The following is a 12,101-nucleotide window of genomic DNA, read 5'->3' as shown; positions in this document are numbered from 1 at the left end:
ATACTCATAAAGTGATTAGAAAGACAGCGGTTCTCTCTATTTTGAAATATGCCGACATATTCACGTGACGTAAATGTCATTCAATTATGAAACTATTAAATATTTCTGTTTATAGAATTATATCGGGCTGACACGTACTTTTCGAAAAGGAAAAAATGTCTACTCACATGAAGAGGTTAGAAACTGTTCACTACCTGCTTTGACATAACCTGACCCGGACCAGTAAACGTCAAAAGACTGCTAGTTGGGTCGATTCGCAAGTGTAAGTGGATTTTCTTATTGAATTATTTGGATATGTATCGCTCGCCTCGCGCCTGTTCAGCTTATATTAACTTAGCAAAGGTAAATCGAAAATTTAAGCGAAATTAAATGAAAATTAACACAACATGTCTTGTTTCGCAAATTGCAGAATGGATTACTTCAGAAAAATAACTTCCAGCTATCACAATTTTCCCGCACAAAAGTCTCGACCCCGTTAAATACTATTATAATGTTCGTTCCACAGCAAGAGGTACGCTACCGTCTGCATAACTAGGACCGCTTTTCCTATTAAACTGTATTGCACTTTTTAGGCTTGGGTTGTCGAGCGAATGGGTCGATTTCACAGAATTCTGGAGCCGGGCCTCAACGTCCTCCTGCCCGTTGTAGACCGCATTAAATATGTTCAGAGCTTAAAGGAAATTGCCATAGACGTTCCCAAACAAAGTGCGATCACATCGGACAATGTCACGCTAAGCATAGACGGAGTACTTTATTTGAGGATAATTGATCCATACCGAGGTGATGTCCGACTACCTCAAAATGTCGAAATATCTTTTCAATCTTATCATTTACAGCTTCATACGGAGTTGAAGATCCAGAATTTGCTATTACACAATTGGCTCAAACCACAATGAGATCCGAGTTGGGTAAGATGTCCTTGGATAAGGTTTTCCGTGAGCGAGAAGCTCTAAATGTGAGCATTGTCGATGCTATCAATAAGGCCAGCGAAGCATGGGGTATTACGTGTTTGAGATATGAAATTCGAGATATTAGGGTTAGTAGCAACTGGATCCAATGTGACGATTGAGGATACTAAGATGAATTTTTTTCCTTTAGTTACCTACGCGCGTCCACGAAGCTATGCAAATGCAAGTGGAAGCTGAGAGGAGGAAACGAGCGGCTATTCTGGAGTCTGAGGGTGTTCGAGAAGCTGACATTAACGTGGCGGAGGGTAAAAGACAGTCGAGAATTTTGGCTTCAGGTACGTAATCTATGCATAAAATTGCGTAGTGCACTGCTATGGTATCGCAAGAGCCATTTTTATGACATCCAGGAAAATCTAAATGGAAAATGAAGTGAATATCTTCGGATTAGTTTCTGTCAAGTATCTAGATTGCACTGACGAAAGCAAATGGATTATAAAAGTAACTTCATTATTTCGTTCTTGTTGTAAATGTCCTCAGGGCTGAACAGGGTAAGTTTGTGCCAAGCCTGCAGCCAACGAAAAAGTGTAGCAGGCGATTGGCCAGTGACCAATTGATGTGGGTTTGTACCGACAAAGGAAAACGTTCAAGGGTTGCACTTACTTTTTACTTACTTTTTTTTAACTGTTTGTTCACTGCGTTCTGCTTGTACATTTGTCGACGGGTGGTACGGAGTTTTCATCTTAGGAATCCGTTTATAGAGACTAGAGTCCTGCTTTCACACTAGGACGCAAATAAATCATTGATCTACCGAAAAAGCAATGAATTGATACGCTAGATGAGGACTTGAAAGATTCTAAACTCCACACGGACCAGGTCTGTTATCGAGAAAAGTGACGAATCCGATCTACACGATACGACCCCGCAATCAAACGTTGCAAAGGATAGAGAAGATGAAATTCCTGGGGGTTTAACGTGAGTACCTGCCGTGTAGGCATAATCCCACGGTCCTCTTCGGACATGGATTAATTTTGGGACCACAATCAGAGCGCCGCCATGACTGGCACAGCGGTACTGGTTTATACTGAGTGCAGGCTCAGCATTCATACCAGTGGATGCGGGGCCTATCTAACACCTCTGCCGCAAGGGTAGAGAAGATGATATTGAGCTGAATGGCCATAGTGAAGGGCTAATTATTTTGATCTTGAACAACAGGTGAAATGATCGCTCATGGTCAGCTACATGGCCCCGCCAAAAATCTAATATGATCAAAGTGAACTCGATTTCAGGGGCTTTGTGGTGCAGCAGAGTTAACAAATTCGAACAAATTCGAAATTTATTTCGAATGTTGTTAATGCGAACAGATAGAGGACGCCGCCGGCGCTCTGATTGGCTGATTCGAACTCGCTACGAGGGCGAAGAACCAACTGTGAAAATTCCATTGGTTCGCAACCGGTCAAGAAAATCGCTCTCTTCTTCCTCGACCCTCGAAGCGGTGACACGTTTGTTTTCTGTGCGATCTGAATGCGTTTGAATCAAAACATACAACAAAGTAAAAGCAAACATCATACAAAGTAAAAGCAATTTCGAGTGGAATATTTCTTGTGAATTGAAAGAATTCATAAAAGCCTTTCCAATGTTACCAACGAAGGCTCGAGAATATGATTTGGGAATATCGCATTGTCCGGATAGCTGAGTGGTTAGAGCACAAGGCTGTCGTACGGAAGGTGGCGGTTCAAATCTCGCTGGCGGCAGTGGGATTTGTATCGTGATTTGACGTCGTATACCAGTCGACTCAGCTGTGAATGAGTACCTGAGTCAAATCAGGGTAATAATCACGGGCGAGCGCAATGCTGACCACATTGTTTCCTACAATATACTGTAGTGTACCGGTACGGTCTTGAATGAAGTGCTCTAACACACTCCAAGGCCCTGATCCAATATGGATTGTTGCGCCAACGATTATTATTATTAAACAGTTGACAGGTTTAGTGCCGCTTGGGTCAAAAGATTATTAGATGAGAGTGTTACATCTTGTGGCAGATTAGATAGGACGAAAGTCGGAAAGGTCGGATCACGGAGTACGTGAAATATGCGCCTGCCAGATGATCTTGGATTTCGGACTAGAAATGGGCTTCTTCCTCACGGGTCATGGTAGCCTGAATAAGTTTCTTTTCTCGCGACACCTTGTCTCCAGTCAGGATTGTGTTTTATATGATACAGATTCAGACCCTCAAGTCAGATCTGCTATTGCTAAAGCCTCTAAGGCCTCAGCTGCCTTAAACAAGTCGGGAAACCAGAAGCTTGACGCTTCAGGTATAAAAGGTTTTGTGTTTCCCAATGTGAGGAGCATAACGTAGTTCTCCATTGGCTTATAGCATTGACCCGAGATATTGAAATCGTTCAGTTCTGGGCAGGTTACTGCCATTGCCAGAATTGAGCGATTTAAGTATCTCGAAGGGCAGGTTACTGCCATTGTCAGAACTCAGCGATTTAAAAATCTTGAGTCAACGCTATCAGCTAATGGAGAACTGCGTAATGAAATTGTTTCACGCATTAATGCAAACTGGATGAAGTGGCATTCCCCAACTGGTGTTCTTTGTGATCGACGTATCAGCGCACGTCCCAAATCTAAAATTTACTGCAATGTCATCCGTCTACCACTCTCTATAGTTCTGAGTGTTGGCTGACTATAAAGGACAATGAACGGCGTCTTGCGGTAATGGGGACGAAGATGTTGCATTGCACTGGTGGCGCGACACGTTTTGATTACGTCTGAAATGAGAATATCCGCGATCGATATGGGTTTGCATTGATCGTGGAAAAACTGCAAGAGAGGCGTTTTCGATGGTGTGGTCACGTAATTCACGCTAATGAGAATTCAACAACCAGTATTGATCAGAACATCGAAAGCAATGGTAAGCAACCAAAAAGCCGGCCAAAACAATGGTGGCTTGATACGCTGGATGGGGATTTAAAGGTCTCGCGATTACATTCTGATGAGGCATTTGATAAAATAAAATGACGAAACCGATCACCACGAGCCGACCCCGTTTGTGAACTGAAGGCTGAAGAATAAGAAAAAGATGTGAGGAGCGACGAGTGCACGGCAGCTCCGTGTAATATAGCTAAAAACTCCATTGCTCTCTATTTTCTAGAAAATCACTTGATGGAAAGCCCTGTGTTGATAATGGTCAACCTCATACGCTTCACGCCCTCAGGTTAATATTATTAGCGAATGAAAACAATTTAACCAACATCAAATATAAAAAAGGGCTAGGGAGAATTAGATTCTCCTTGAATGGAATTTTAGTATTTCACTCGAATTTCAATTATTCTCGTTACCTCAGCATCTTATTTGTATGGCTTAGAATGCTGTTAATTAGCACGAAATTGATAAGTTTGAACTGCTATAACTTTCCCACTAATAGTTGGATTTTCATGAAACCTGGCATGTGTATGCACAAGGCTGTCCTTTATGTCGGTGCAAAATTTACTACACTTAGGATGAACTTAAGGGGAGTTTTTTAGTCTATTTCTAAAAGTTGATAATATACTATTAGTAAATTTTTTCAGCAGATACCGGAATGGGACATCTCTCGAAGATTAGATTTCACATAAGTGTTTTACAAAAAACCTTAAAAAGGGCTGCAGATAAATAGATTCTTCATAAATGCGACTTTAATATTCCACGCGAATGTCACTTATTCCGGGTAATTATGACGTCAGCATCTGATTTGCATGGCTTTGGAAGCAGTAAACTCGTGCGAGATTGCTAAGTTTGAACTGCTATAACTTTGGCGTTAATTGCCTGATTTCCATGAAATTTAACACATACATACGAACTATTGTCCCCTATGCTGGTACAAAATTCGGAAGTCCTAGGATGTATTTAAGGGGGGTTTTCCAGTAAATTTCTAAAAAGTAGTAATATACTATTAGTAAGTTTATTTGAGCAGATATCGGAATGGGACATATTTTGAGGCCTAGATTTCATCTAGGCGCACCACCCTGATTTTTTGCGGATTTTTAGGTTGGGTAGTTTCCGAAAATGAGTCCTGTCTCACTTCAAGTGCGTACATTTTGACTCCTTACTCACGCACTTTGCAATTTATGTCGAAACTAATATCAGTTCCGGAAAGTACAAACCGAGACCTTTCATTTGATACCCTACACAACTATATCCGGTGAAAAAAATTTTTGAATCCCCCCTTTGCATGTATGGGGAGCGCCCCTTTAAACTCCACCTAAATTTATGCTACTCGCTGTATGCGTGGGATTTGATAGTTCCCATCTGTCCACCAAATTTCGTTCGGATCGGTTTGGCCGTTTTGGAGTAAAATGCGTGTGACAGACAGACAGACAGACATTGAATCGATTTTAATAAGGTTTTGTTTTACACAAAACCTTAAAAACCTCCTCTCATCCCAGGTCCTGTTCCCTGTCACCAAAATCCTTTTATACAAAACCCTTATTCGTCCAATTCTGACCTATGGTTTCCCAGCATGGGCTACCATGCCATCGAACGTACCAGAAGCCCTCCAACGCTTTGAAAGGACGATACTCAGGAAATGCACGGCCAAATACAAAAGGCCAAACCTAAAATTTCATCAAAACTCTCTCCTGTACGGCCTTTTCGGGGTTTGCCCCATAATTCCGCACATGATCAAGTTGTCGCGCGTCAGACCTGGGTCACTGTTCTTGTAAAAGGTAGCCCTTTCTCAGATTGCTACCACCATAGAGAAAGGACTGCGCTTTACTCCAATCCCATCGATCAATCCTGCCCACCGGTGCCTAAAAACTCCCTTTTTTCCGTTTTCCAGTACGGAGTACTACTTTGTGTTGTTTTGTGTTATGTTTGTTTAGTTGGAAACTATAAATTATTCTTAGGTTTAAGCACATGTTATATCAAATGAGCATTGACATGCATCACCTTTTCACTTTATAACATGTAACCAGCTAGGCCGGATATTTCCGTACGTTAGCGTTACGTACTTAATTAGTCACGATTGAACTTTTAAGTTATTATTCTTTTTGTACCACACATGTATTTCTTTTCTTTGCTCAATAAATCTGAAATCTGATACAGATTCAGAGGACTAGTTTCATGTCCTCTGTGTCTGTGCTGCGTACTGTGACATCCGCAATCTAGGCGACATGGGCGTTCATGTAGTGAACTGTGCCCATGATTTTAACCAGTGCTTTGTTAGCAATGATACGCTTCGATGCGCTATTGCATTGAGTTCCTCGAAGCTGCTTCATCCGCGGTAGTATGAGCGAATGGCCATTGGCCGTGGTAGACAGCCGCCAGTTCGGTGTGTTTTGTGTTAGTGTTTTCTTGTTACGTTTTATGTGTTACACGCAGAGCGGTACTGGCTGGTAGAAAGGTTGCATTGCGGTTCTCCACATCGGACTGATTTCAGACATCACGTCGGACAGGGCCGTCCCCACTTGTTCGAGGACGATCAGACTCGAGTCTGCAAGGGACTCATTTGAAATGGCTCTTGCTACGAACCCTCATTGGAAGTTATTTGGGACCATGTGAACCGTGGTCCTCAGAGCATATACTCTATGAGAATTCATGGAGGATTTTCTTTCAGATTGGTTATTGATTGATTTCATGGTGGTTGAATGCTCAAGCGTGGAATTACAGTTCGTTCGCCGTATTCCTTACTTGCGGCAGAGGTATATATAGTATAAACCAATATCGTGGTGCTTGCCATGGCGGCGCTCTGATTGTAGTCTCGAAATCAATCTGTGTCTGAACAGGACCGTGGAAATATGCATATACGGCAGGTACTCACGTTAAAGCCCAAGAACCTTCCACTATATCTTTATGTAAATCTGGAAGATTTAGAACGAAAAGAATCCTTTTTACACGTTTTCGGAATGACGATCAATATTTGCCACCTTCATGTCTTTGATGTGTGTTTCGAAGTTGTCCTGCCCCTTACCCCTTTCAGGGGGACCTAGTCTCTTTGGAGTCGTGCTAGAAGAGTGCCCTTCGCTCCGAGTGAGCCTATCTTCATCTAACTACTAATCCAGTCTGCCCATTTTCTCCCTCTGTCTGCTATAGACGTGTTAGCCCTCCATTATGGTGTATGACCATTATCTTGATAAATGTTACATACTTTCTCAGATCGATAGACGATATCATGACGTTACCACCATATATTTTGTCTTGCCTTCATTAATGTACAGCCCAAGATCTCATCGCCCAGTCGATCTGGATGAAGGCAGCTTGTACGTCTCCGGTCATTCTTCCCATGATGTCGATATCGTCAGCATAGGCCAGTAGTTGGGGGACTTAAAGAGGATCGTACCCCTCGCATTTACCTCAGCATCACGGATCACTTTCTCCAGGGCCAGGTTAAAGAGGACTCATGATAGGGCATCCCCTTATCGTAGACCGTTATTGATGTTGAATGGTCTTGAGAGTGATCCTGCTGCTTTTATCTGACCTCGCACATTGGTAAGGGTCACCCTAGTCAGTCTTATCAATTTCATCAGTATCCCGAATTCTCTGATGGCCATGTACAGTTTTACCCTAGCTATGCTTTCATAGGCGGCTTTAAAGTCGATAAAAAAATGGTGCAACTGATGTCCATATTCCAGCAGTTTTTCTATCGCTTACCGCAGAGAGAAAATCTGATCTGTTGCTGATTTGCCTGGAGTGAAGCCTCGTTGGTATGGGTCAATGATGTTCTGGGCGTATGGGGCTATCCGTCCTAGCAAGATAGCGGAGAATATCTTATAGATGGTACTCAGCGTCGTGCATGATATCCCCCTTTTTATGTATGAGACAGATAATGCCTCTTTACCAATCGTCAGGCATTGATTCGCTGTCTCCCACCTTGAACGCAAGTTGATGAACTACTTGGTGTAATTGGTCGCCTCCATATTTAACCAATATGGCTGTAATTCCATCGGCTCTTGGCGACTTATTATTTTTATGCCGATGAATTGCACGGATTGTTCCTTCTATATTTGGTAGTGGCAGTATTTGTCCGTCGTCTTCAGTTGGCGGGACCTCGAACTCGCAAATGTTCTGGTTGTTCAGTAGTTCATCAAAGTGCTCAACATATCGCTCCAATATGCCCATTCTGTCGGAAATCAGATTTCCCTCTTTGTCTCGGCAGGATGAGCATCGAGGTGTACAAGGCTTCATCCTGCTGACTTGTTGGTAAAACTTCCGCGCCTGGTGCGGTTGCTCCCTGTACTTTTCTAGTTCACAGACTTGGTTCTCCCAGGCTTCCTTTTTCCGTCTGTGAAGTCGCTCCTCCGCTCGACGGAGTTCGTGATAAGTCTCTGCGCGTGCCCGCGTTCTTTTAGAATGCAACATTACTCGGTATGCAGCATTCTTCCGTTCCGTTGCTAGCTTATATTCATCGTCAAACCAGTCGTTCCGACTCCTTTTCGGCTGGGGCCAAATATGTTTGTGGCCGTATCAATGGTAACGTTCTTCAGGTGGCTGTGAAGATCATTTGTTGACGCTTTATCTCCAGGTCCTCTGTTGACTGCGGTTATTGCGACATTCATTTCCCTCTTAAAGGTGTCGCGGAGGGCTGTATTGTGAATGGCTTCAGTGTTAACTCTCACCTGATTGTCAGAGGGGATTCTGAGTGGTGTTGTTTTTCGAGCTCGGAGCATCATGCCAACGAGATAGTGATCCGAGCCTATATTGGCCCCCCTATATGTTCTGACATTCATCAAAGCTGAGAGGTGGCGGCGTTCGATCAACACGTGGTCAATTTGGTTGAAAGTGATCCCATATGGAGAGATCCACGTATGTTTGTGGACCACTTTCTGCGCAAACCAGGTACTTCCAACAAGCATTTGGTATGACACTGCTAATAGAATAATCCGCAGTCCGTTATCATTTGTATTTTTGTGTAAGCTATGGGAGCCGACGTACCACCTGAATACGGGCTCCGTCCCTACTTGGCTGTTAAAATCCCCAAGTATGATTTGGATATCATATCTGGGATAGGCTTCGAGGGTTCGTTCTCTGCCTCGTAGAAGGTATCCTTCTCCGACTTTGCAGTCTCCTCTGTAGGGGCGTGAACGTTAATGAGGCTTATATTTCTAAACTTGCCTCACAAGCGCAGAGTGCATAGCCGTTCGCTTCAAGGCCGATAACAGCCGGTTTGATTTTTTGGCTGACTAAGAAACCTATTCCGAACACATGGTTTACTGGATGGCCACTATAATATATGGTGTAGCGGCTCTTCTCCAGGAAACCGGTCCCTGTTCAATGCATCTCCTGTAACGCTGTTACATCAGCCTTATATTAAAACAGTGTATCGGCTAGCTGCTCAGCAGTTTCATCTCTGTACAGGGAGCGCACTTTCCATGAGAAAATGCGCAAATCGCTATTCCTTTGTCGTTACCGGGTTCGTCGTAGTGTAATCCGTCCAGTTCGAGGCTCCTGTTGTGGCTTCGTAACAAGTTGTTTTCCGTGTAGGGTTGTCAGCCCTACCCAACCCCCAACCTGGAGGACCATTTGGTACACTTTGTCCCGTTTTTAGGAGCGGGATTCTTGCCTTCATCCTTCTCCGTCTACAGCTTTTCGTTAAGAAAGAGCTCCCAGCGGTCACCACGTGGAGGTGGAGATAGGGTTTGGTAGTAGAGCTGTTGGTGTTGGTTCAACAGGCGTTTCACAGGTCATCGTGGGAACCAATCCACGTTTCGCCCTGGGACCTATACTACCCTTTGACCACCTTGACCTTGATTGCAAAATTTGAAGCCACTTTTGACAAGTAAACGAGGGTAAAGACATCCATATATCCTGTTGAGATGAGGTGTTTAGTGGAGGCTCACCCCTCTATCAGACATTTTTTCACTATTAGGTTTTTCCTCATCGACTCAATTCAATTACTCTTTTTTCAATTGCGACTAGGCTAAGAAATAAAACTTTATCTGCCTTTATATTAATTTTTTAAACTTGTTAGAGGATATCACATAATCTTGTAGTATTTGTATGCTTTGTATACTCTCAGTCAAATATTTCCACATTTTTTAACTAAACTTCAAATCTTTATCATTTTGTAAGTCTCTAAGTACGATTTTCACTTAACTACTTTTAAATGCCTAGTATTGATCCTATTATATTCTTTTGACGCATTTCAGAGGCCCAACGTCAAGAGCAAATCAACAAAGCTAGTGGTGAAGCAACAGCAATATTAGCCTTGGCAGATGCAAGAGCACGAGGACTTCAAACTATTGCGAAATCACTTAATAGCGAGGTGAAGAATTATATTCCACACAAATCACGTACATCTTTTACATTGTATTAATTTCAAATCTCCCTCCCATAGGATGGTAGAAACGCGGCCTCACTTTCCATTGCTGAACAATACATTGCTGCTTTTAATGATCTTGCTAAAACGAACAACACCATGATACTTCCATCGAACGCCGGTGACATACCAAGTGTGGTCGCTCAAGCGCTCACCATCTACAAAACGCTTAGCGGTAACGGAAATCCTGTTGTAAAATCTACGGACGCTCCAAAACAGATTCTCACGGAACTGGTTTCGGAAAACCAATTAAATGATTTCAAGCCTCCACCGACCACAGACTTACGAAAACACGTTGCACCGACTTTTGAAGATGACAATCTTATCGATATTGAGTTGGATACGATACATGGTAAAGTTACTCCGAATAATGGAAAAAGTGAACGCAAGAAGAAGTAAAAATAGATGAAATTTCCAGTGTAAAATATTTCGTATGTAATATGGATATTTTGATTTCCTTTTGTTGTTTTTTAAGTTATTCGTAATGGAAAATGATCGAATCAAATGTGTAAATGGAATAAACAAAAAATTTCTATAAGAAATTATCTTGTTTTTATGAATGTGATATCTCAAACGGAACTAGACAAGCAAAAACGCTATTCCTTTAACTTTAACTGTTCCGTGGTATAACTCCATTCCGCCCTCTCCGCCTCCAAAAAAAATTCCAGTCCGAAGGGAATAACCTCTCAATATTTCTCCTTGTTTTTCTGGAACCTACAAGTAGTTAGGAAAAAAAGACTGATCTTTGCGATATTGGCGGAAGTATACCGCATCTCATGTGGTGGAGCAGAAGTGTCTTCTATACTGAAAACGAAGGGTTCCCCGTTCAATTGGGCCGGGAGAAAAACTAGAAAGATTACGTACTCCGAAGCGGTCAGGGAGTACTGGAGGAGAAGGCTCTCGTTTCTAGTCTGGAGCTTATGTCTTCTTCTTTTTCTTCACTATTTGTCCCGTTCACAAGCGGGGTCGGCTCGTCGTGATTGACTCTATCAACTACCTGATCTGGGTGCAACCTCGAGGCTTTTAAATCCCCATCCAGCGTATCAAGCCACCGTTGTTTAGGCCTGCCTTTTGGTCGTTTACCATTGACTTCGATGCTCAGACCAATCTTGGCAAGTGAATTCTCGTTAGCGCGAATTACGTGGCCATACCATCGAAGATGCCTCCCTCGCAATTTTTGTTCTCTGGAAATGCGAGATCTTGACTGCTTCTCCGAATAGGTCTAAGTGGAAGAGGCCATAAAGCGTGATTCTCCAGAGGCAATTAATCCCCGGATAAGTATTAGTTCTGTGAATGCTCGAGTCCAAAAACTCGCTGGTGTGAAAGTTGCCGGAACTCCTTTACAGCGAGAATATCAAAATTGGATGGGTAATATGCAGAGTACGAATGCGGATAGCTCCCACCAAATGTTACACACGTCTCCATCTTGCTAGGGATCCGATAGGAGGACAGAATATCGTAGACGCGGTCAGGTAGGTCACTAATAAGAAGACTTGCAACGAAAAAAAGAATTAGGTTATCTGCAAGGATCGTAGCGCGTCTGGTTAAAGCGTTACACACACTGGTGCTTCCGAGCGGGGTCAAGTCTTCAGGGCGGAATTGAAAAGCGCTAGAACGAAGCAAGCATGATCCGCATCCTTCAAATTAACATGCACCGGGGTGCAACCGCTCACGAGTTGCTAACGCAGTTTATTGCGGATGTAAAAGTTGTTCTAGTGCTAGTCAACATTGCGACATCTCGATGATCGGGTACTGCTGCCGTTTGGGTTTGGGACGGCATTCTACTGCGGGTTCTTGCCCAAATACCTTTTACATGGAATAGATCAAGAGCCCTTTCAGATGCTTTCATGAACTATTCAGACAAGATCAGGATTGTAGAGAGAAAATCTTTGCCCGG

General features: G+C 43.0%; 1 protein-coding gene across 1 annotated transcript; it reads left to right on the top strand.

Moving 5' to 3' along the window:
* The first annotated feature begins 154 nt into the window (after positions 1-154).
* LOC119655027 (stomatin-like protein 2, mitochondrial) lies at positions 155-10,746 on the top strand. Its single transcript, XM_038060705.1, has 7 exons — positions 155-342; positions 410-511; positions 573-780; positions 837-1,036; positions 1,099-1,243; positions 10,035-10,150; positions 10,223-10,746. Exons 1-7 carry the CDS (start codon positions 295-297, stop codon positions 10,601-10,603), a joined length of 1,200 nt encoding a protein of 399 aa, XP_037916633.1. The 5' UTR covers positions 155-294; the 3' UTR covers positions 10,604-10,746.
* Positions 10,747-12,101: the final 1,355 nt, after the last annotated feature.

Source organism: Hermetia illucens, chromosome 1 (assembly GCF_905115235.1).
Source record: "Hermetia illucens chromosome 1, iHerIll2.2.curated.20191125, whole genome shotgun sequence".
Lineage (NCBI taxonomy): Eukaryota > Metazoa > Arthropoda > Insecta > Diptera > Stratiomyidae > Hermetia > Hermetia illucens.
This window is presented reverse-complemented; position numbering and strand designations above follow the sequence as displayed.

Coding starts and splice junctions, on each gene's coding strand:
- LOC119655027 (XM_038060705.1), top strand. CDS start 295: ATGTATCGCTCGCCTCGCGCCTGTTCAGCTTATATTAACTTAGCAAAG. Junction 512..572: donor TGTTCGTTCCACAGCAAGAG/GTACGCTACCGT, acceptor TGCACTTTTTAG/GCTTGGGTTGTCGAGCGAAT. Junction 10,151..10,222: donor CGAAATCACTTAATAGCGAG/GTGAAGAATTAT, acceptor TCCCTCCCATAG/GATGGTAGAAACGCGGCCTC.